Genomic DNA, 25,648 nt, shown 5'->3' with positions numbered 1-25,648 from the left:
AACAGTAATCTCCCTGTACCTATTACCCAGTTTCATTAATGATCAATATTCTGCTCTTTTATTTCATCTAATGCACCAAAAATCTGTTGAGTATTTTAATACAAATTTCAGACATATACCATCTAATGAATATTTTAATATGCATCTCTAACAGATAAGGAAAATTTTCAAATGCAATCATAATAGCATCATCATGTCCAATAAAATTATAATTGATCCCAAATGATCTTTCCTACACATTTTTTTTTTAAATCAGTGAAGTTTTTTCTTCTTCTTTGTAGCACTCTCATCTATTCTTGGTTAGAGAACAATTTAGTAATTTTCCTGGAGATATAAACCTATGAATTAGGCAAGTGAGGAGAGGAAGGCATCGAAGACAGTTCATCAGGAAGCATTTTTTATGTTCCAGCCCTCAATGCTTTGAACTGGTAGCATTCTTGGTCCCTGCAATGCAACTTAGCTCTTAATTATGAATTGTCTTTTTAATACTTCATCTGGGTGGATTTGTTTTCCAGCTATACAGTAAACTCACTGAAGCTAGGGTTATTTATAATGCCTTATTTTATACGGTACTAAACTCGACTGACCTCTCAACCATTGTTACCTCTTTCCAAAAATTCTTTGAAATCTCTCTTCTTTACTCATAACTATGTTTTCAGTATCATTTCAGGACACATATAAAATTTAAAAAGATAAAATCAAGTATCCATTTTTAACAGCAAGATTTCTGTTTATTTTTATAAACAGGAAAACAACAAAGCTTTCCCATTTGAGGGAAAAGTTTAATGTTTATTTTTCAGTCTGAGTCAAAATGAAAGTATAAAAACTGCAACATCAAAACCCCTATATCAAAATGTCAAGTGACCACTGTAGGATACTAGAGTAGGCAATTACTGAGAGATTGTCGGTTGCATTTCTCTCCCTCTTGTTGAAGAGCAAGGGCAACGAGAAAATCTAGAGTTCTTTTTCCTTAAAGAAACAAAAAAAAACTACTCCTGAATAAATATGACAGAGGTCCTTTGTAAGCATCTTTTTATTCAGAAACTGCCGCAGACCAGCCGAACGAGGAAGACTGAGCCGACCAGGGTCAGAAGGGAAGGGGTAAGGAACTGAAATAGCACCGACGAATGGGGTCAGAAGGACCAAGACAACTGTTGGTTGCAAGGCAAATTTTATTGTGCTACAGTTGCAGATTATATAGACTAGAAAAGGGAAGGTTGCCAGACGGTGGTTTACATTATCTAATGACTGTCTCGGCTCAAGGTTAACTTCCCTGGGAGAAAACCCATAAACCCAGAATCATCAAAAATAACCTGCACATGCAGGGGGGAGACAGATTTGCTTATCTCATTTTACATTCTTTCTGATCTCTGGGCCCTAGTGATTTATCTCCCATGGAATGGAACAAGGAAGGGAACAAGTAGGGACAGTCCCTTCGAGCAGCGGCGGCATGCCTGGCACGTCCGCAGCCTGCTCTCATGGCTGACTGCTTCCCACAGGTTCCCCTTTTTTATTTTTTAATTTTTGCTGCAAACTTATTCCATGAAGTTTACTGCCGAGAGTAGTATATTGTTGCATGAGGATACGAAACACACATGAGAAGATTATTAGCAACAATAGGCAAATTACGGCCAGGGTAATAAATCCTGACAACCTTCCGGTAATCCAAGACTGAGCGTTTAACCACTTTAAATGATCCAGTGAAGTTTGAATTACATCTTCTGGCGAAATATCATCAAGATGTGCATTTTGCATATCCTGAATTTCAGCATTTAACTTCTTAAGATCAAGACTAATATTATTATCTGACCAAACACTCAGCAGATGCATTTTTACTTTCTCCCATTCCCAAATAGAGCCATTATACTTATAAGGAGTAACACAAATCCATGTATACTTTGCATGACAAGCTAAACGCATCAATTTTAATGCTGCCATCTGATCTCCAATCCCCAAAACTGCGTTTTTAAATTCATCTAACTTGTTATTAATCTGTAAATCTATGTGACTTTGTAAAGATAAAGCAAGACTGGTATTTTGAGATAACTGATTAACAAAGTAAGCATCATTAATACGCTGTGAAAGAGCAAGACCGGCAGCAGCTGCAGTAGCAGACAGAGCAGCCAAGGCAAGTAAACTTACTATTAGCCACCCAAGAAAGCGTCTCCCTCTCCGCAAGGCTTTAGAGAGGTCCACCCATGCCTGTACTCCAGTATTTTCATACCAAGGTTCTTTCAGATGTACAGGCACCATAACATACAGGGGTTGCTTTAGTATAAGGACAGATTGCGTTCCTGCAGAAGGGAACATACAACTGCTAAAAATACAATTAACACAGCTAATATTATACCCTCCTTTGGAAGAATTAACAATGTTAATAGAACCAATCAAAAGTGTATATGGAGGAGCAACACAAGTTATAACATGTGTATTGGAATAAGTTAGAGCTAGTTTCCATATATCCCAGTTCTTCTGAAATGTAATAAACCTATCTATGACGGGAATAGAAGAGATAAGAACTGACCCCTTGGTATAATCTACAGTACACCATATTTGGTTATTCCAAGATGCATTGCAACGTTCAAAATTGGATTCAGGAAAGTTAACGGTCATAAAAGGAGGAAATTGATTTTTTGATTTTCTGTTAAGAATAGTAACCTTATGTTCAGCTATAAGTATCCCTTGTTCTCCAGATAAATGCTTCATACAGAAATAATTTCCTGAATCTTCACCTGTAACCTTGGTTATAGTAATAGAGGAATCCCTAAGTGGTGAAGCGTATGAGATTCGACCTCTAATATTAATAGGTTGCCCATTTTTATACCAAATGATGGTATCCTTAAGATCCTCTCGTTGGCTGGTAGCCGGGCATGCAAGAGTAATGTTGGTTCCTGTAAAATGAAGGATGCCTGGAGAGCCTGACAAACCAACTGATTGATCCGTTTCCTCATAAACATCTGTATGCTCATAACTAATAGCCTTTACACATCCAGTTTCCAGATTCAATGGGCTAAGACAGACAGGATAGGTATTAAACCAGTTAGTATAATTTACAGACATATTGATTTGTTTTATATTCCCAATAAGAGGCCCATAAACAGTATCATTGTAAAATACAAGAAACTTTGCTTCAGACCAAGATATGGGTTGTAATAGTGGAGGATCAGGTACATAGGCCCAGTAAGTTGCTGCATTAACAGAGGGAACACATGAAATGGTTGCCAACATAGCCAAAAATAAAGTTACAGGTGTAACAGGATTATTCTGTTGTTTCACTAACTCTTGAGCTCGTGAAATCAATTGTTTAACTTGTCCCCAGGTTGGAACATCACTCCCTTGAGTCGTGCTGGCAAGTGGTCTCCTCTTCTTCTTTTTCTCGATTGATACGGTCACTGTTGCTTTCTTTGGAGAAATGTGAAGTTTCTGCATTTTCTTTATCAGTCGGGCGTTGCGATGAGCCATCTATCAGCTTCACTAGACGTTCAGGAAGCCAACAAGGACCAGGCGCAGATCTGGGAAAGATACACATGTGACCTTACCCCCAGATCAAGACGGGATCCAGACCATACCAGGTATTGGTCAATGGATCCCGCCAAAGAACTTCTGGAACAGATGTTGTCAATGTTCGCTCAGCCAGCAATCTTTCTCCTGCAGAACGGCCAAATTTATCAACAGTCAAAAAATTTAAAATAAATAATGCATGATTCAAAAGGCTGTATGGTGTGGTTTCATATAATTCCCCCTTTTTTATTTTTTCAATAGTTAGTTTTAGGGATCTGTGTACACGTTCTACAATGCCCTGTCCTTGAGGATTATATGAAATACCTGTAGTATGAGTAATTTGTAAGGAATCACAAAATTTTGCAAAAGCAGTACTGGTATAAGCAGGCCCATTATCAGTTTTTATAATTTTAGGAATATTCATAAATGCAAAACAATGTAATAAATGAGTAATAACATGTTTAGTAGCCTCTCCGGTCTGTGCTGTAGCACAGAGGAAACCAGAATAAGTATCAATAGTGACATGAACAAACTGTAATTTCCCAAAAGACGGGATATGAGTAACATCCATTTGCCATAAATGACTAGGTAATAATCCACCAGGATTAACGCCATAATGCGGAACAGGAAGGTGAGGTAAACACTGTGGGCATTGCTTAACAATTTGTCGGGCGGCTTCACGAGTAAGGGAAAATTGTTTGCGTAATGCAGCCGCTGACTGATGGTGTAAAGCATGTGATTGTTGTGCTGCTTGTGAAGCAGTTTGATCATAACTTACCATAATATGAGGGTGTCCAGGATATGGACCATAACAGTATGAAGATAATGAATGCAATACAATAACCATTCATGATAAGAGGGAGAATGGAGTGAAGGGGTAGAAGCTTTAGCATCAGGAGAGGAATGGATAGGAAAAAAATTATATTTAGTACGAGTCAAACTATCTGCAGCTGCATTAAGTTTTGCTAAAGGACCAGGGAGATTAGAGTGTGCACGAATGTGTAAAGCTACAACAGGGCCATCATGAGAGCGTATGAGTTGCTGGAGTAGACGAAAAGAGGATGATAATTAAGGATCATTAGTATGTCCTATGGTCGCAGTCTCCAGAAGAAACAATAAGCTAATAAGGTATTTACTATCAGAAAACAAATTAAAAGATACAAAAGGCAAATGTTTAAAAGCCATAATGACAGCATACAGTTCAACACGTTGAGCTGAAGTCAAGGAAGTTTGTTCAATTAGTTTTGTTCCATCGTCAATGATTACAGTAGCCACTCCTGAGGAGGACCCGTCTGTAAAAACCAAAGGTACATGTGGAATAGGGTGTTGTTGCATTACAGAAGGAAAAATGTAAAGATTATTTTTACTAAATTGAATTATCTTATCAGCAGGATAATGACATTCTAGGTTTCCTGGAAATCCTACAAGAGCAAGTCCCCATTCATTACTATGTTGAAAAAGCCAATTTTGTTGACTAACTGAATAAGGGATAATAATTTGAGAAGGTTCTATTCCTATAAGTTGTAAGCATCTACTTCTACCTTGCATCATTAAATTACTAATACGTTCATAATAAGGATTAATAGCCTTAGAGGGTGTAGTCTTCATGTGAATCCATTCAGTAACGCCAGTAGTCTGCAATAAAACAGCTGTGGACACATGGGGTGTTGGACAAATAATTAAAGAAATTGGCAGGTGAGTGTGTATTCGAGTTAACTGCACAGAGCTGATAGCTCTATTAACTATTTGTAATGCTTGGAAACCCTCTGGAGTCATGGAGCGTGATGACGAAGGATCTGAATCACCTTTAAGAATATCAAACAAAGGCTGTAGTTGAGCAGTAGTAAGTTTTAAGGAAGGCCTTAGCCAATTAATACCTCCAAGTAATTTTTGAAAATCATTTAATGTTTTTAAATTATCAACTCGAATTTGCAGTTTCTGAGGCCTAATAGTAGTGTTATCTATATATTTACCCAAATATAAAAATGGAGATTGTCTTTGAATTTTTTCTGAGGCAATGACCAAGCCAAATGATTGTTAAGGATTGTTGTAAAAACTGAAAAGCAGTCTCTAATAAAGAACTATTATCAGTGGCTAAAAGTATATCATCCATATAATGTATGAGATATAACGTTGGAAACCTTTTTCTCACAGGAGTCAAGGCCTGAGCCACATATTTTTGGCATAATGTAGGACTATTTGCCATGCCCTGAGGCAATACTTTCCATTGAAATCTCCTCATGAGTTCTTTAAAAGTTAAGGAAGGCAAGCTAAAAGCAAAATGTTTTCTATCTTCAGGAAACAAAGGAATAGTGAAAAAACAATCTTTTAAATCTATAACTAAAAGATGATAATTACGTGGTATGGCTGTTGGAGAGGGTAGGCCTGGTTGAAGAGCTCCCATTATTAGCATAGTTTTATTGACAGCTCTTAGATCCTGTAATAACCTATATTTTCCAGATATTTTCTTGATAATAAAAATAGGAGTATTCCAAGGGCTATTGGAAATTTCTAAATGCCGTAATTGTAATTGTTCCAGTACTAACTGTTCTGCAGCTTCTGTCTCCTTTGTGAGGGGCCACTGGTCCACCCATAAAGGGTCATCAGTCAGCCAAGTAATTGGATCAGCAGTGAGTGGAGGAGAATCCAAGGCCCCTAAGAAAAACCCAAACCTTGTCTATCATTTTTTATTTTCACATCAATAGGATAGGCAGTTCCTTGTTGATTTGTTCCCAGCCCTTTTGTGGGAAGAAATCCTTGATCCAACACCATATTAGAGACTTGAGAATTTGGACTGTAAAGCAATACTCCCATTTCTTTTAATATATCTCAGCCCCAGAGGTTTAAAGGCAGCCCAGGCAAAACATAAGGCTGGAAGTATCCTGAATGGCCCTCACTATCTTGCCATAATAATAACTGACTACTTTGCATAGGAGAAGAACTTTGTCCTATTCCTTGAAGTTCTGTAATAGTAGGAACTAACGGGCCAACGTTTAGGCCAGTGCATCTGCGTCATAACAGACATCAGCTCCAGTGTCTAACAAACCTGAAAAAAACCTTTCCATTAATGGTTAATTTCATTTCTGGACATTCTTTCCCTAGCTTCTGAATCCAGTAGGCAGCATTAGATGATCCAAAGGCCTTTGTTCCTCTCTTTTGATGTTGTAAAATTTGTCCATGAGGTACAAAGGACAAAAGTAGCAACTGTGCAATTTTATCACCAGGAGAAGTAGTTATTATATTTTTAGTAGTTTGTGCCATGATTTTTATTTCTCCTTCATAATCAGAATCTATGACTCCTGGCATAATAGTTAAACCTTTCATGGTGACACTACTTCTTCCCAATAATAGTCCCATCAAACCCTTAGGTAAAGGTCCATAGATGCCCGGAGAGAGGGCCTGAAGACCCATTTCAGGAGTTAATACATATCGGGCAGAGGTACCGAGGTCCAGTGCTGCGCTTCCTGGTGTTGCTCTAGAGAGCGAGGATATTGTATGTTTTTGTTCTTGGTTAATGTCTGAATGATAATTTGAGGAGGATACACAGACATCGCCCCTATTGTTTGTTGGGGCCGGGGAAGGCCCCGGGAGGAGTTTCCCGACAGTGGTGTCCCATCCTTGTGGGTCAGTGAGCGACAATCTCGTGCCTAATGTTTTCGCCTATTGCACCTAGGGCATAAACCGACCATCTGGAGGTTTTTGAACAGGGAAGGAAGGACTAGGGTTAGAATTAAAAGATCTACATTCTCTAGCAAAATGGCCTGCCTTTCCGCATTCAAAACAAGTCTTTGTTTTCTTTTGACTGTTTTTAAGCCCCACTTTAGTTAGTGCTGCAGCCACAGCAGCACCCTGTATATAAGCAGGCCCAATGTCCGCACAAAGGCGAATATAGTCCTCCAACGTTCCTCGTTTTCTCCAAAGTCGAATCGCAGCCTGACATGCATTATTAGCGTTTTCAAAAGCAAGTTGCTTAACTACAATTGTACCAGTGGGTCCATCCACAATGAGTCTCCCCACCACCTGTAACAATCTATCTACAAAATCAGCATATGGTTCATCAGGTCCCTGTCTAATTTTTGAAAGATCTTCAGTTTTATGAGCAGAAGGTAGTTTTCTCCAGGCTTGCAACGTCAGATGATTTATTTGAGGATATGCAACAAACGGTAAGTCAACTGATCTTGTAACGATATATACGGCCCTTCACCCACCAACATATGATAATCCACAGAAATATTATGGGAAGCATCCTTTTCTGCTTGTTCAGCAGCCCGTTCATAAAACTCAGACTTCCATATTAAATCATCTCCACCATTTAAAGAAGCTCGTGCAATAGACTTCCAAACAGCGGGGGGAAGAGCTTCTCCTGCTATAGTGTCAACCACAGCAGTAGTAAAAGGAGCAGTGGGCCCATATTGAGCGCAAGCAGACTTTAAATCTTTTAATACTTTAAAGGGAAGAGCTTGATGCTCCCTAATAGCTTGTTGAGGATTATTAGGATCAGGTCTTTCTATGACAGGACAACAGAAAATAAGATCTTCTCCTCGTTTTATTGCTCCTTTTTGAGGAAGACAGTCCTTACTAATCTGTGGCTTTTTCACTGACTTATCTATCATAGCCATTAGAAAATCATCCTCAGGATATTTTTCTCCTTCGTGTTTAAAAGCCTCATCTGTTAAGTCGAAATATTCCTCTTCATCTGATATGTTAAAATTAATAAGTTCCCTAGATTTAGGAAGTGGCGGTGCAGAAGCCATTAAGGCAGTTTGATCTTCTGAAGAAGGCTTTTGTTTTTCTGACTTTACATTCAAATCAACACTATCATGAGAAGAATCTAAACATTCTTTTATCAGATTCCACAAACTAAATGTAACAACAGGAGTATGAGTAGGCCCTCGAGACTCATAATAATTTTTTAAATCTTCTCCAACTTTCTGCCAGATTTCAATGTCAACAGAGCCGCCATCAGGAAACCAGGGAGATACATCATAAATATTCTGTAAAAACTCAGTCAACTGTGAGGTAGAAACTTTATTACCCCGAGCTTTAAGCATCGAAAGTAAAACCTGAGCAAATAATTCATGCTCCTTTGAGCCCTTTTGTCCCATCTTATTTTACTTCTGACTATTGCCTTATGCCGGTACTAGTTTCACTTTTACTTGTGGCCACACATATTTTGCATAAGGGTTCTCTTACCTGCACTTTCTTTTTCTTTTAATTGCCTTCACGCTTCAGGTCCCTGTTTGGGCGCCACTTGCCTGCAGACCAGCCGGATGAGGAAGACTGAGCCAACCAGGGTCAGAAGGGAAGGGGCAAGGAACTGAAATAGCACCGACGAATGGGGTCAGAAGGACCAAGACAACTGTTGGTTGGTTGCAAGACAAATTTTATTGTGCTACAGTTGCGGATTATATAGACTAGAAAAGGGAAGGTTGCCAGACGGTGGTTTACATTATCTAATGACTGTCTCGGCTCAAGGTTAACTTCCCTGGGAGAAAACCCATAAACCCAGAATCATCAAAAATAACCTGCACATGCAGGGGGGAGACAGATTTGCTTATCTCATTTTACATTCTTTCTGATCTCTGGGCCCTAGTGATTTATCTCCCATGGAATGGAACAAGGAAGGGAACAAGTAGGGACAGTCCCTTCGAGCAGCGGCGGCATGCCTGGCATGTCCACAGCCTGCTCTCATGGCTGACTGCTTCCCACAAGAAACCACTATTCACATGTGTGCCTAATTAGTAGAATTAGGAGGATGCATAATTTGTGTTTTTTTGAATACCAAGTCCAAGAATAATTCTGCATAATGGATCAAAATAGAAGCCATATAATTAAGGATGACTGTAGCAAGACTACCCTGGAGAGAAGAAGCTTACAAATATTGTTTATAATTACAGATAGTACAGAACTGTTTTAGCTAAAGCTAATAAATAAAAACATGATTCCAGGTATGGCGGTGCACCAGGAAAATTGGGATTTGGTGAACAGATGTTCTTAAGAATTACGCACAACCTGAGTATATTATTTGGTATTGCCTGCGTTCTTACTAATTAGAGCTTTCCTTATTGCCTTTCATCCTTATTGCCATCATCCCTAGACTTGGCTACTGATGCTCTCAGCTCCAGCATCAAACCCCTTTCCCTTATTTCCAAACTTTCCAATCCAGTGTCAATCCAAGTAGGAGGCACAGACAAAATTAGCCTGAATCAAGAAATGTCTCAAAAACAATATAGTCCATGGTGAATATTCAGATAGATACTTCACTGGGAATGAAGACCCATATATAGAATGTACTAGTGTGAGAGAATGTTAGATTGGCATCTTCTCTCTCCCTTGTTTAATTCCTTTTCTTTCTTTATTAGGACTCAGGACTTCTCCCATGACATCATTTGTAGTGAATTGGTTTGCCTCCTGCATAGCTCTTCTCTATCCCAGTATTTTTATATCAAGGGCTATACTGGGAATATCGGTGAATGATATATGTGTATTTAATAACAAGCATATATACATTCCTTGCAAGGCAACCTGGGAAGAAATGCGGATTTTAGTTCTGTTCACCAAGTATTTGCTGAATGACCATTAACTGGTTATCTACCTTCTACAACCCTTAGATTTTTCATCTGTGAAATAAAGGCATTTGACTAAATTGATCCCTAAAATCTATTGTCATTCTAAAAATCCTGAGTCCTTGGAAACTTAATTTTGGGGGCGGGGGGCGGATTTCTACAAGATTCTTAGTTTGCTCATGGGCCAACAGTCATAAGAGATTAGATTTTCTTATTCATCGAAAGAACTTGATGAACTATGGAGATACAGAGCCACAGCATTAGAACTGCTCAAGAATAGAACTGAAACTCTATACATTAGCCGATTTTCTTCAGGGTCTTAAAACACCTTTGTGTACAGAGAATCACACCTAGAGTAATTTGGAAAATCTTCCAATTCATAACTTTCCTTGTTAACTTAAAATGCCAAATGAAAATTGCCAAACTCTATGATTATAAAACACATGAAGCCTGAATGCATATTAATCTTCTGGTCAAAGACCATCCTCATTAGGGTGATATTTTTGGAAAGGTTCTGTCTTGCCAGTATAAAACTACATTTGGTGGCGCAGTGGTTGAGAGTCCGCCTGCCGATGCAGGGGACACGGGTTCATGCCCTGGTCCGGGAAGATCCCACATGCTGCAGAGCGGCTGGGCCCGTGAGCCATGGCCACGGAGCCTTGCTCCGCAACGGGAGAGGCCACAACAGTGAGAGGCCCACATACCGCCAAAAAAAAAAAAAAAAAAGTTTTACTTAATTGCTAAAGGACTATGCTAATACCATCAAACTGCCTTTTTATTCTGCTAATATTTAATTTTCACTGGTAGAAAATTTCCAGACTTTAGAATTTTGTTTTTTGTTTTTTCAAACCCTGGCTGTATTATTTGCCATGAGTCAAATGTTGAGGTAGTGTCAATTCTGAAATTCTGCCAGGCACAAAAAGGCATCTGGTCTCTGGCTTAATTTACCTGGCCACCGACCGTATAGCTTATCAGCCTCAATCTTGTCATTTTTGGCTGTCATTTTAGCTATATTTATTTTAGCTATATTATCTCCCAACAGAGCTAACTGTTAATTAATTTTTAAAGAGTAGGTAATACTGCAGGTAATACATACGAGCACGATACAAAATTTGAAATACATAAAATGACTTACAATGAAAAGTCAGTCTCTTTCTCATAATAATCCCCCAGCCACCCATTCTCCCACCAGGTCATGTAACCTGGTAGATAGAGATTAACTTATAATTCTTTATAAAAAAGGAAGACCTCACATACCCTATATTCGCTTTTCTCTACTGCTATCATCTCACATTATTTCAGTACATTTGTCACAACTGAACACCAACATTGATACTATTAACTAAACTCTACGGTTTATTCTATTTCACTAGTGCTATGGACTGAACGCTTGTGTCCCCCTTAAGTTCATATATTGAAACACTAGTCCCCAATGTGATGGTATTAGGAGGCGGAGGCCTTTGGGACGTAATTAGATCATGAAGGTAGACCTTGTGAATGGGATTAGTGCCCTTTTAAGAGATACAGGAGTGGGACCTTCCCTGGTGGTCCAGTGGTTAAGACTCCTAGCTTCCACTGCAGGAGGCACAGGTTCAATCCCTGGTCACCAGGAAACTAAGGTCCCACATGTGCAGTGCAGCCAAAAAAAAAAGAAAAGGGATACAGGAGAGATGACTTCTCTCTCCACCATGTGAAAACACAGCAAGAAGGTGGCTGTCTAGAAACCGGTAGAGGGCTTTCAGCAAGAACCCAACCTTGCTGACACCCTGATCTCAGACCCCTAGCCTCCAGAACTGTGAGAAATAAATGTCGTTTAAGCTATGCAGTCTATGGTAATTTGTAAAAGCAGCCCGAACTAAAACAACTCGTTTTTCCTTAATGTCCTTTCTCTGCCCCCCGGATGCTGTCAGGATACCACATTACATTTAGTTATCATATCTCCTTAGCCTTCTCTGGTCTGTGACAATTTCTCAGACTTTCCTTGTTTTATATAACGTTGATGGTTTTGAGGAGTAGTGGCCAGGTATTTTGTAGAAAGTCCCTCAATTTTGGTGTGGTACTCTTCTCATGATTGGATCAGAGTTATGGGTTTTGGGGAGTAATATCACAAAGATGAAATACAATCTTTGTCATATCATATCACGGATACATTCTATGGATATGGCATTGCTGATGTTGCTGACCTTGATCATCAGGCTGAGAAGCGTTTGCCCAGTTTCTCCCCCTGTAAAATGACTCCTCCCGCCTCCTTTCCATGCCCTACTCTTTGAAAACAAGTCACTAAGCTCAGCCCACACTCAAGGGCAAGAGGAACTGAGCTCTGCCTCTGAGGGGGATGTGGGAGTATCTACATAAATTATTTGGAATTCTTCTCAATGGGAGTTTTGTTTCTTCTCCACTATTAATACACCCTATTTTATGTGTACTACAGAGTTCTTTGTATATATTTATTAGAAAATACTGGCTACATCTAAACATTTTTACCTGAGATATTTCCATTATAACTTTAGATGCAGAAAGTAAAGGCTAACAGTTAACTCTTCATTCATTCAACCAATATTCATTGAACATCTTTACACAGGCACTTGACAAACACAACATGACACACTGAATACTCACAATGGAGCTTATGGCCTAATAGTCAGTTACACTATAGTATGATTGGTGACTGGCTGAATGTAGGTATATACAGAACAGCCCACAAGACTTCTATACAGGAGGGGCTTAGCAAACATCTCAGAAGGAAGTGGATACCAGGTAGTTTAAATTGTATTTGTGTAGATTTTTACATACTGCAAAAATGTCAACTGTATACGCATACATCGATAAACAGAGATATTTTTTAAATAGTGGTGGATAGGAACAGAATAGGTCCCTCCTACTATTATAACTGTGTGGTTTGGAGGCATGATTAAAACAAAACAAAACAACCAAACAAAAAAAAAGAGACACATTCTCCAGTCATCAGAGACTGACGTAAATTGTTTGACACCAGCGCCATCCTCAGGTATTGCTGCCTGATTTTAGATGAATAGCTATAATTCCCTGAGCTTTACTTTTCTTATTTTCTCAGGGGTTTTGTGAGCATTCAAGCTAAGTCGGCAAAAACGGCTACATATATTTTCCATTCTTCATGCACTGCTCTTTGCAATGTGTTCTGCATCTTTGCCCATCAAAGGGGAAGACCATTTTTTTACCCTTGAATCTGGGCCTGGCCTAATGTGACTTGGCTTTTGCTGATAAGAAATTAGCAAACATGACGTAGAAGCTATAAAAGAACGTGTGTGTTGTGATTTGCTTCCTTACTTCTTCTGGAATCCTTTTGGCATGTGAACAAATTCGGCTTTTCCTGCTAGAGGATGAGACCAGGGGAGAAGAACTGAGGTACCTTCACCGATAGCCGCTCCCAAACAGGTGAGTGAGGACATCTGGGTAAACCAGCCCCCAGCTAATTCACGGACTGACCACAGAATCAGCAACTGACCACAAACACATGAGTAAGCCCTGCCAAGAACAGTTGAAAAAGTGTCCTCATCAGTCCAGCCCAAACCAATGATACAAAGAATCATGTGCTAAATAAAGGAGTGTTGTGTTAGGATGTAAAGTTTCAAAACGGTTTATTATGCAGCAATATCTAACTGATAGAATCACATAATGCTGTGTTTTTGTTTTACTTTTTTAAATAGTAATTTTTAAAACTGGAAAACAAATACACAACTTGGAATCGATTTGGTTACAAATTGTACCATAAGCAGATTTCCTTCAACTGGCTAAACAGTTTATTTTTAGTTTTTATGTATTTATTTATTTTGGGCTGCATTGTACAGCATGTGATATCTTAGTTCCCCAACCAGGGATCAAACCTGCACCCCCTACAGTGGTAGCATGGAGTCTTAACCACTGGACCAATGGGGAAGTCCTGCTAAACAGTTTAAAAAGCAAGTAACAGTAAAAGAAAATGTTTCTGGAACAGGACTTCCAGTACAAAAAATTAGCGTATGAGAACCTGGGTTATACCCATTTTGTAATAGTGCAACTCGTAAGCCCCTATTGTTGACTGTCCATAGTCCACACAGAGCTACAACTCCACAGTTCAATAACAATATTTTTTTAAGAGAGAAGTTAGACTGCAATATCTACTTAGGTTTAAAATAAGTACAGTATTCTCAAGCAGCCACTAACTTGTCCCCAAAAGCCTCTTCTCTGACCATCTGGTCTTCTACAGAACTCAGCCTAGTGATTTTCACAGTCCAATGACTACCCCATGTTACCTATTTTCCTATCATTAAACAATTGTTTGTGTGCATGATGTGGGTAGGGAGTGCTTTCACACTCTAAAAAACCCCTTTTCAATGGGAAAAAAAAAAGTATCTGGTTGTTTTTCCCCAGAGATAAAAATATGTTTTTGCTGACCCCAATACAGAGGACAAATGATTCTGACCTTGAAAGCATTATAGTTGGTCACTATCATTAGAACAAGAAAATGCTGTGATTTTTCTCTGAACAGTAAAGCTGCCTTGTTCTGCAAAATAAAAACCTTTCCAATGTGAGGAAAGAGTACAGTGGGTAATTTCTAGCCCAAAGAATAACACAGATCCAGAAGATAAACGTATCGTTCGATGACTCAGCAAACATCACCAGGGCCCCCACTAGGGATACAACAAAGGGCTCAACGCTGACTCCTCTAGAGTTAAATTGAGGGTTCGGGATACAAGCCCCATTGAAAATGGCAGCTGTGGTGTGGCATGGCACGATGAAAAAAATCTATGAACAGAATGGACGGGAATCCATACATCAAATGAGGCTTCAAAGGCTCCGTAATATGTGCCTCATGCTTCCAGCATGGCTGCCATTGCTTAGAATGTTGAGCTCTTCATGGGGAAGACCATTAGGAAGCTGTCTTATGTTACAGGCAGACCTCATAGTGGGACGTGCACTCAAGATGCAATAAGAGGACTTCCCTAGTGGCGCAGTGGTTAAGAATCCGCCTGCCAATGCAGGGGACATGGGTTTGAGCCCTGGTCCAGGAAATTCCCACGTGCTGCGGAGTGACTAAGCCCACGTGCCACAACCACTGAGCCTGAGCTCTAGACCCCATGAGCCAGAACTACTAAGCCTGCGTGCCACAACTACTGAAGCCTGCGTGCCTACAGCCCATGCTCCGCAACAAGAGAAGCCACCGCAATGAGAAGCCCGTGCACCGCAACGAAGAGTAGCGGGGGGCTCACTGCAACTAGAGAAAGCCCGTGTGCAGCAACAAAGACCCAACGCAGCCAAAAACAGAAATAAAAATAAATATTTAAAAAATCAGTTACTATAATTAAAAAAATACATAGATGCAGTGAGCAACTAGTTCTACAGAGATCAGTGGCAGAGGAAAGAGATGGGCTTTTTGTCCTCTTACCCACAAAAGGAAGGAAATAATAATTAGTTATCAGAGATTATTATAGTCTTCCTGTCAACTACACTATTCCTTGGTACACCATTTACTCAAAGTATGTTCCATGTCATGTTAATAGGTACTACTTAAACAAACCTTAAAGGAAATAGTTCTGTCACCGGCAAAGTCCGTGAACAATTTCCAGGAAATAAAAATAGAATCCGCATAATAAAGTCTAACTTTTTTCTTTTCCTTTGTACTTGGTCTAGTTTCACTTGCTCATTGGGTACTGCACTGTAGAGGTCTTGCACTGACCAGGCACTTCAGATGAGAGTTCCTAGTGCAAAGTGACTGTGCCCAACCGTTCAGCTTGGGGGCCGTGTAGAGATGCTGTGCCCAGAACTGCGATCTGGGGCTGTGAGCAGCACAGCTTTCCCACCCCATGAGAACCCCCCTCCTCCCACCTGACAGATCTCTATAAAGCACCCCTCCCCGTCCAGGAGACCTGTGCTCTAGAGCGCAAGCTCACACCTCTCAGCTCACACATCTTGATTCTTTGATCAGAGAAGGAAGTCTCCTTTGCTTCTGAACCAAACTTGGTCTCATTCTATTTTCCTGAAGGACACTGGGCAGAAGGACTCTTGTTGGGGAGTGACTTGGGAGGGTCAGTAACAAAATTTTCGTGGTCACGAAGAGACAGACTGTGTGGCCTTTTAGCCTGATCTACTAGTCTCTGGGTTTGCCTGGGCTCCAGCGGGAGGAGGTCAGAGGCTTTGGGAGGTTGGTGTGAGGACAACTGACTCTGATCTTGAGGACACTCTCATAGAGTAGAAGGAGGCAGTCTTCATACAAATTCAGAACAGCTCTGCCCAGCAACCCAATACCCAGGTGTGGTGGTGTGCACGCAGCGTAGTCCCCAGAGTCATCTGGACTGCGCCCCCTTGAGGGAATCACGCTGTAGCATCCATCTAATTACTCCCCAATCTACACAAAGGAAGAATTGGACAAAGCCTGAAAATGGGCCTTCAACAGAGATCTGGGAGGCCACGGGTGGCTAGTTAATGAATGTGAGCAACACTGCTTCCCCCAAACTGCAGCTTGCCAAGCCGTCAGAGAAGTTCATAAAGGCACTCATTATCCAAGGGAAGCCCTATATAATTGGTTAGCTGAGGTCATGGTAACTTCTGCCATGAAAAGCATAGTTAGTCGGACAGTTGCATAAAGAACACCCCAACACCAGACCCCCCCAGGACCCCCAGATAAGACCCATTCTGACCAGAGTGACACATCCTAGGGAAGACTGGCAGGTTGATTTCACAGTCATGGCTGAAAGTACTGGGCAATTTCAAGTATCTCTTGGTGCTAGTGGACATGTTTTCTGGGTGGACAGAAGCATTCCCCACTACAACTGCAACAGCAGCTGAAGTGGGTAAGGCATTACTAAAAGAAATAATCCCCAGGTTTGGGCTCCAAGGTTCCCTACAAAGCAATATGGTCCAAGTGGGGAAGGGGATACAAGTACCCTGGGCATAGTAGGCCATGTACTCAGCCTGGAGACCCCAGTTGTTGGGGAAGGTAGACAGATCCAATTAGACCTTGAAATGGGCCTTAGCCAAGCTATGCCAGGAAACTCAAGGAAATTGGATTAAGCTGCTTCCGACTGCCCTACCCAAACGGGTAAGTTAGAGTCAAATGCCTTTGAACTCAAGTATGGTAGACACATTCCCCTCGCCCAAGAGAAACGACACCTTAGCCCCCTGTAAATGGAACAACTTGGGAATTCCCTAGTGGTTCAGTGGTTAGGACACAGCACTTTCACTGCCAGGGCCTGGGGTTCAATCCCTGGTCAGGGAACTAAGATCCTGCAAGCTGCACTGGCATGGCCAAAAAAACAAACAAACAAAAAAAAGGAACAACTCAAGTGTGCCTTCCAGGTGAAAGAACTCGAGAAAGCCCCCAGGGAATATGCCCCCAGGTGCTTCCCACACCCACCAACCTGGCGCTGCACCGCTTTTGGCCGGGAGACGGGCTGCATCCAAAAACCTGGTAAACCGGCAGCCTGCAATCCCAGCTCACTCATAGGCGGAAGGGACCCCACTCGGTGATACTAACCACCCATCTGCCCTGAAATTGCAAGGGTCACCCCGTGGGGATATCACACTCCAGTGAAGAGGCCCCCACGCCTCAAACTCTAGAGAGACAACCTGGAGCAACGGCCCCCTTGACCACTTGGGGGAACCTCTCTCTGACCTGAAGCTGCTCTTCCGAAAAACAACAAAGTGTGACCAGAGACGTTCAGGCCCCGGCAGTGAGCCTCCACATCAGGGCACACTTGCCTACAGAACAAAGACCGAGATACCTTCATTTTTAAGGAAAATTTAACATGTGGCCATTATTTTCTTGCTGATATATGGGCCATGCATCCCAAAGTGTCTGGTGTCCTTTGTCTCCAAAAGGTTAGACAAACGGGGGTTGCTCAGAGCTACTAACAGTTAAGGCCGAGGCCTGGTGACAACCAAACGCATCTAAAGGCGGCTGGGGAAGTTCCGCTCCTCCCCAGGGTCACGACAAGGCCCGCCTCAGCAGGAGGCGGCCACAGAAGCTGCACCTTAGGCCCTCAGCGCCCCTTAAGAATGAGGAGCAGGCCAAAAGGCAGAGAACGGATTTGTCACTGGCAAAGCCCACCAGCAATTCCCACGAAATAAAAATAGAATCTGAGTACATATACCTAAAACTAAAACAACACTGTAAATCAACTATACTTCAATTAAAAAAGAAAAAGCTTTGGGGAATAAAATAAAGTCTAACCTTTTTCTGGTCCTTTGCGCTTAGCCTGGTTTCTCTTCCTCCTAGGGGGCGGCAAGCAGGGGCCTCCCAGCCAGCACTCCAGAGTTTTTAGTGCAAAAAGGCTGCTGCGCCGACACTTCAGCCCAGCGGCCTTTGCGCAGAAGCGCTGCGCACAGCACCTCAATTCAAAATAAGGGAGGCAGCGGGCCGTGTGCAGAGAAGCTGCACCCAGCCCTGTGAGGAGCCGGAATAGCGCAGCCTCACCCACTCCGCGAGAACTGCGTCCCGCTCCGCGAGAACTCCGTCCCACCCCGCGAGAACTCCGTCCCACCCCGCGAGAACTCCGTCCCTCCCAGTGGGCGGGAACTGTGAAAAGGGGCCCGCGGCGGCCTTAGCCTTTTCGGGAGAGCTTGTGCTCTAGGGTTAGTGCACGCCTCTCCATTCTTTGATGAGAGAATAAAGCTTTCCTTTGCTTCTGAACCGAACTCAGTCTCATTCTACTGGCTTGAATGACATAGGACAGAAGAACTCTTGCTAGGGACTGACTCGGGAGAATCAGTGACAGTTCTACTTCTCTGCATAACTGCTTATGCATCCTCTCTCCCACCTCTGTCCCCACCACGGCGAATACAGAATCACCCAACGACTAACCAACCACAGGTAAACATTATTGAGTTATTAGTTCGTAAGACTAAATGGATCAATAGGGTGATAGGATTTAAAACTTAACTTTGCTTCAGAGCTCTTCAATGATTCCCATCCTGTTGTGTGTCTCTATTTTGTGTGAATTTATTAGCTAAAATGAAGTTTATTGGAACTGAAAGGGAGAGGGTTTTTTTCTCCCAACCTCAGTTAAAACTGATTAAAATTCATGGTGTGTCTAGAGATTAGGGAAAGTGATAAACTGGAGATCTGACCAGCTCTGGAAGGAATGAACTAGAATAGAGAGGGTGGTATATTAAGAATAGTTATGAATGCTCACCCTATCCTCGGTGGTAACTATACCAATAAGTTATATACTAAAGGCTGGTTGTTCTTCTCCTAAACCTCTCTGAATCTACTTTTATTAAAATATATAACCAAAATACTTGTTAGGTTTTGGGGATAAATAGGTATGATTTTCAAGGTGAACCTAAATTGGAAAAGAAAAAAAAAACCTTAAAAATAATGTTTGAAATATTAGATAGAAAAAGAATTTTATACTCTGGAAAAAAACATTAATTTTTCAAGCATACATGGAATATTAACACAAAATTTTTAAGAAAGCCTCGATATATTCAATAATATACAGATTATGGTCTGCTGATAATGCAATAAATTAAAAATCATTAGCAGGTAATTGACTTAAAACGTTGCCTGGAAAATTAACAACATGCTATTAAAAGCTTCTGAGCAGGGCTTCCGTGGTGGCGCAGTGGTTGAGAGTCCGCCTGCCGATGGAGGGGATGCAGGTTCGCGCCCTGGTCCGGGAAGATCCCACATGCCATGGAGCGGCTGGGCCCGTGAGCCATGGCCGCTGAGCCTGCGCGTCCGGAGCCTGTGCTCCTCAACGGGAGAGGCCACAACAGTGAGGGGCCCGCGTACCGCAAAAAAAAAAAAAAAAAAAAAAAGCTCCTGAGCAAAATGAGAATCGTTTTGAAGAAGTTAGAGTTAAACAACAATAAAAACATCCCATGTTAATATTCGGGTCAAGAAGTAATCTCTTAGTTATCCTGAGGTATATAGTTCATACAAAAAAAGACAGGATAAATTTTTTTTCCTTCATTTTTCTTTATTGACTTCAGAATAATACATTGGATAAATACTAACAATTCTGGTTTCTGGATGATGGAATTATGTGCGAATTTTCACTTCATTTATACTTTTATTTCTGGAATTTTTTTATATGAAAAATATCTAACCTTATATTCAGAAAAAAAAATAGAACTTTCCTTTTGAAAAAGCAGTCAGGTATTCAAGATACCTTTGCACTCAGTAAAATTCTTCTCCCCTTCTGAAGTATTAAAAGTTCTGTATATACATTTAAAAAAAAATCTTAAGACTGCTCATGAAATCTGAAACTGAGGTAGTTTCTGGGTGTTTTTTATGAAAGAGCCTCATACTAAAGTTAAGACCTCTGTTTTATGTCATTTTCAAAAAGATAGCACCTCTTGTGCTGGGGCATTGGTTCAATACTTACTCAGAGGAATGAACACCACTTCCTGAATCACCAATGCCTTTTTCTATAGGACCTGGATTTTCCCTAGAGGCTTCGAATCCACACACAGGCAACACTGACAATACTCAGAGATTATAAAACCTGACAAATCATGCCTTGAGGTAAAAAAAGCTTAAGGACTGAAAAATATCAAGAAGAATTAGAAGTGAAAGGTGAATGCAATTATATTCATTTATTTTATAGCTAAATTATAATAGGAGAAAACCCAAAATAGACATTTTTTTAAGAATCTGAAGACTATGGTGGTAACAATTAGCAATAACATGATGTTGACCTATGTCACATTAAGAACGTTCTTTGTCAATGAGACATTACATTTAATAAGTTAGTGAAGAAATAACTTTTTGGAAAATATAATGGGGGATTTTTTTTCATTTTGAATTTCAAATCTGTGCTTCAGTTTTCAGGATACTTTTATTTTAGGGACAGAGGTGTAGGCGGGTTGCTGGTACAAGTAATTTTCCTTTACCAGACTGGGCTGACACATGGAAATTGACTAACACAGTCTAGCTTCTTGATACTTTTTCTTTCCAAAAAAAAAAAAATCCTTTCTATATTATCTTACAAAGCTTGTCTATGTAATTTAGCCACAAGCACATACCAAAATATTTCTGATTCTCAAAACAATTTGATTTTAGAGAAGTATATGGGGCCCAGTCGGGTTCTTAATTTTTTCTTCCAACTTTTCATTTTGAAAATGTTCAAACCTACAGAAAAGTTGCAAGAACAGTCTAATGAATACCTATTTCTATGAGCTGAATTGTGTCCCTCCGAAATTCATATGTTGAAGACTTTACCCCCAGTACCTCAGAATATGACTGTTTTTGGAGACAGGGCTTTAAATCAGTGATTAAATGAAAAGGAAGCTGTTAGGATGGGCCCTAATCCAATCTGACTGCTGTCCTTATAAGAAGAGGAAATTCAGACACAGAGAGATGCTAGGGATAAGTGAGGGCAGAAGGAGTACCGTGTGAAGAGGCAGCAAGAGCATGACCATCTGTAAGCCAAGGAGACAGGCCTCAGAGGAAACCAACCCTGCTGACACCTTGATCTTAGACCTCCAACCTGCAGAAAATACGTTTCTGTTTAAGCCACTCACTCCATCTGTGGTATTTTATTACGGCAGCCAGCCATAGAAAATGAGTACACCCGTACATCTTTCATACAGATTCACAAATCGTTAACATTTGGCTACATCTTCATGTCTATACACACACACACACACACACACACACACACACACACACACACACACACACACACACACAGATGCATGCACTTTTTGGTAGGGGTAGGGGAAAGGGGTGAACCCTTTGAGTTTTGCTTGCAGGTATTATCACACTTTTCCTTAAAGACTTCAGTGGGCATCTCCCAAGGACCAGCACATTTTCTCATATACCACATTGACCACACTACAAATTTTACACTCAGAAAATGTAAACTGTGATTCAATACATTTATCAAATATACTGTCATATTTAAATTTCCCAATTTGTCCTAATAAAGCTAGGTTGGTTGTTGTTGTTTTCACCAACCCAAAATTTAATCAAGGCACACAGGTTACGTTCAGTTACCAAGTCTCTTCAATCTGGAATAGTTACCCCACTTTTCTTAGGTCTCTTATGACACTGTCTTTTTAAATAGCAGTTATTTTGCAGAATATCTCTTAATTTGCATTCGTACATGGTTTCTTCATAAATAGATTCAGGTTAAACATTTCTGGCAGGAATATCACATAGGTGATGTGTATGTCACGTCAGGAAGCTTATGTCAGTTTTCCCCATTACTGAGGATGTAAAATTTGGCTATTGAGGATATTAAAATGGGTATCTTCCAGATCTCATCTTTAAAAAGTACTCTTTTATCTTTGTAATTAATAAGCTATCATTTGACTGATAATTTGATACTGTGTGAATATCATGCTCCCTAATAATCTTTCACTCAATGGTTTTAGCTCATTGATGATCCTCGTCAGAATCAGTTATAACGGCGGTGGTTATAATATGGTGATTTAAAAAAATATATTAGTTGGAATTTTTCTTCAAAAAATAACTTTCCTTCTTCTTGTTTTAACTTTTTTTTTTCCTGCAGTGTGGACTCATGAATGTATTTTATCAGCTTTTTCTAATATTTTTCTGTCATTGCCCATTTAGGATGCTCAGATTGTCCCAAATTTCACAAGCAGGAATGCTTTCAAGTTGACTTGTATGTCCTTGTGACATGACCCTGTTTTTTTTTTTTTTTTAACCATCTTTATTGGAGTATAATTGCTTTACAATGGTGTGTTAGTTTCTGCTTTATAAAAAGTGAATCAGTTGTACACATACATATGTCCCCATATCTCTTCCCTCTTGGCATCTCCCTCCCTCTCACCCTCCCTACCCCACCCCTCTAGGTGGTCACAAAGCACCGAGCTGATCTCCCTGCGCTATGTGGCTGCTTCCCAATAGCTATCTGTTTTACGTTTGGTAGTGTATATAAGTCCATGCCACTCTCTCACTTTGTCCTAGCTTACCCTTCCCCCTCCCCGTGTCCTCAAGTCCATTCTCTAGTAGGTATGTCTTTATTCCCGTCCTGCCCCTAGGTTCTTCAAAACCATTATTATTATTTTTAGATTCCATATATATGTGTTAGCATACGGTATTTGTTTTTCTCTTTCTGACTTACTTCACTCTGTATGACAGACTCTAGGTCCATCCACCTCACTACAAATAACTCAATTTCGTTTCTTTTTATGGCTGAGTAATATTCCATTGTATATACGTGCCACATCTTCTTTATCCATTCATCTGTCGATGGACACTTAGGTTGCTTCCATGTCCTGGCTATTGTAAATAAAGCTGCAGTGAACATTGTGCTACATGACTCTTCTTGAATTATATTTTTCTCAGGGTATATGCCCAGTAGTGGGATTGCTGGGTCGGTCGTATGGTAGTTCTATTTTTAGTTTTTTAAGGAACCTCCATGCTGTTCTCCATAGTGGCTGTATCAATTTACATTCCCACCAGCAGTGCAAGTGGGTTTCCTTTTCTCTACACCCTCTCCAGTGTTTATTGTTTGTAGATTTTTTGATGATGGCCATTCTGAGTCACTGTTGGTTTTTGACCACGTATTTGTTTTCTGGCACAAGAAGATGTTTATTTAAATCAAAATACGATAAATGACAAACTTTCTCATTTTGTTATGCCTCTAGGGAGTATTTTAATCTAGAAGAGTAGCCCTTCTTTGTTTTAAAATTATATTGACATATTGAAGAGATAGGTTGAGTTGCTGTAATGTTCTACTTTCTACATTTGTCCTTATTTCCTCGTATCATTTAATTTTCTTTATCATCTGTATTTCTTGTAATGTGGAAGTGAGATGTAATAATTTCATTAGCTACAAGGTAAGTATTTTTGGCAAGTACATTTTATAAGTTGTACTATACTTTATATTGTGTGACATTAGGAGGCATATAATATTTAGTTGCCCTACTATTAAATTTAATAGCTACCCTACTATTAAATTGAAATGTAATTCCATCATCTGTGTACACAATTAAATGTTCTTACCATTCATAAAACTCATGTTTATTTTTTATTCAAATGAGTTATTATTAGCGAATGATTGTAAATGAGATTTTACTGGTTTCAGTAAATATATTTAATAGTTTCTTGAGAATACATCCTTAAACACCAGAAAATTGCAAGTAAGAATGAAGTACCAACACATTTTTAAGTCAGATTCTAAAACTTTGGCATTTTCCTTTTGCCTCACCAGTTCTACACCTAGAAATATTCTACAGACAATTGTCAAGTTCATGAATGTAATCTAGAAGGATATTCAAGACAGAATAATTTATAGTCACAAAAATGTAGGAATGGCCAAGGATTTATTAAGAGGCGACTTGCTGAATTTAATGTGGAACATTCATAATATAAGTACTATGCAGCCATTAAAGACAATTAAGAAGATCTCTGTGTATGCATGCAGAATGTTGGGCAAGATTTATTTAGTGAAGAAGACAAGTTTCAGAACCCTCAATTCCAATTATGTTTAAAAAGAAAGTAATAACTGACCAAATGATTAGAGAGTATCTGGAAACATACGCAAGAAACTTTTACAAGAAAATGTTAGAGAACACCTTTGACAAAGTTAGACAAGGATTTCTTTCTTTTAAAAGAAACCATTGTGAATATGGATTTATTCAGGTTAAGACCTACTTCTGACTCTACATTTATCTGGATTACTTTTTTTTTTTCTTTTTGCGGTACGCGGGCCTCTCACTGCTGTGGCCTCTCCCACTGCGGAGCACAGGCTCCAGACGCGCAGGCCCAGCGACCACAGCTCACGGGCCCAGCCGCTCTGCGGCATGTGGGATCCTCCCGGACCGGGGCACGAACCCGTGTCCCCTGCATCAGCAGGCGGACTCTCAACCACTGCGCCACCAGGGAAGCCCTGGATTGCTTTTTAAGAATACATGGCATAAAGTCTCTATGTCTAGCACTTCTCAAATTTTTAAGGATAGGGGACTGTCTTTTGCAGAGTTCAGTATTATTTATTTACTATAAGAAAGGCAAACAAAATGGCCTAAGTTTACATCTGAGTGGGCCAACCTTAATGTATTCCCCTGGCTAATCTATCTAACCACAAACATGACTTCAAAACTGAAGATTGACCTAGGGTACCTGAATTTGTTACAGAAAAACTGAAGCCCAGAAATCAGAAATCTTATATCAAAACACTTGGACTCCACAAAGATAAACAGCACAACAGTAACAACAAAACCAATACTGGGAACATGATAAATAGAGGGAGAATAAACAATCTGACCACTTCAACGAAAAAATTGCACTTCCTTAGAGGAATAGTTTATACTGAATAGCTACCATCAGAAACAACAACAATTTATTAAATTAGTACCATAGCTCTGGATAAATGATTTCCTGAAAAACATGATCTATGTTGCATATTTTTTTTTTTTACTGGTTTATTCTATTTTGAAGATTCCCCAATTTAAGATCAGCTATATATGATATATATACTGACTGACTAACAACTATTCAATTTCAGGAGAACACTTTCAGGTTTGTATATTCTCGTAGGACATGCTGTGCTTGCCTGCAAGAAAGTTTAGGTCCTTACATTTCCCAGCAGTGGTTTGTCCACTTCTCTTTGGGAAGCCCTTACTAAGCCATGCTCTGCTGGAAGTGAAAA

The 25,648-nt window shown here is 40.1% G+C and overlaps 1 protein-coding gene across 1 annotated transcript; it reads right to left on the bottom strand.

The window, feature by feature from the left end:
* Nucleotides 1–998: 998 nt before the first annotated feature.
* LOC132512677 (uncharacterized) lies at nt 999–8,771 on the bottom strand. Its single transcript, XM_060136486.1, has 2 exons — nt 8,695–8,771; nt 999–3,512 (listed from the first exon to the last, which is right to left on the bottom strand). The coding sequence occupies exon 2, from the start codon at nt 3,460–3,462 to the stop codon at nt 1,477–1,479; it is 1,986 nt and encodes a 661-aa protein (XP_059992469.1). The 5' UTR covers nt 3,463–3,512; nt 8,695–8,771; the 3' UTR covers nt 999–1,476.
* Nucleotides 8,772–25,648: the final 16,877 nt, after the last annotated feature.

This window comes from Lagenorhynchus albirostris, chromosome 21 (assembly GCF_949774975.1).
Source record: "Lagenorhynchus albirostris chromosome 21, mLagAlb1.1, whole genome shotgun sequence".
Classification (NCBI taxonomy): domain Eukaryota; kingdom Metazoa; phylum Chordata; class Mammalia; order Artiodactyla; family Delphinidae; genus Lagenorhynchus; species Lagenorhynchus albirostris.
Note: the sequence above shows the minus strand (reverse complement) of the source record. Positions and strands in the feature narration are given on the sequence as shown.

What these genes read in the sequence shown, in the direction of transcription:
- LOC132512677 (XM_060136486.1), bottom strand. Translation starts at nt 3,462, where the DNA reads ATGGCTCATCGCAACGCCCGACTGATAAAGAAAATGCAGAAACTTCAC.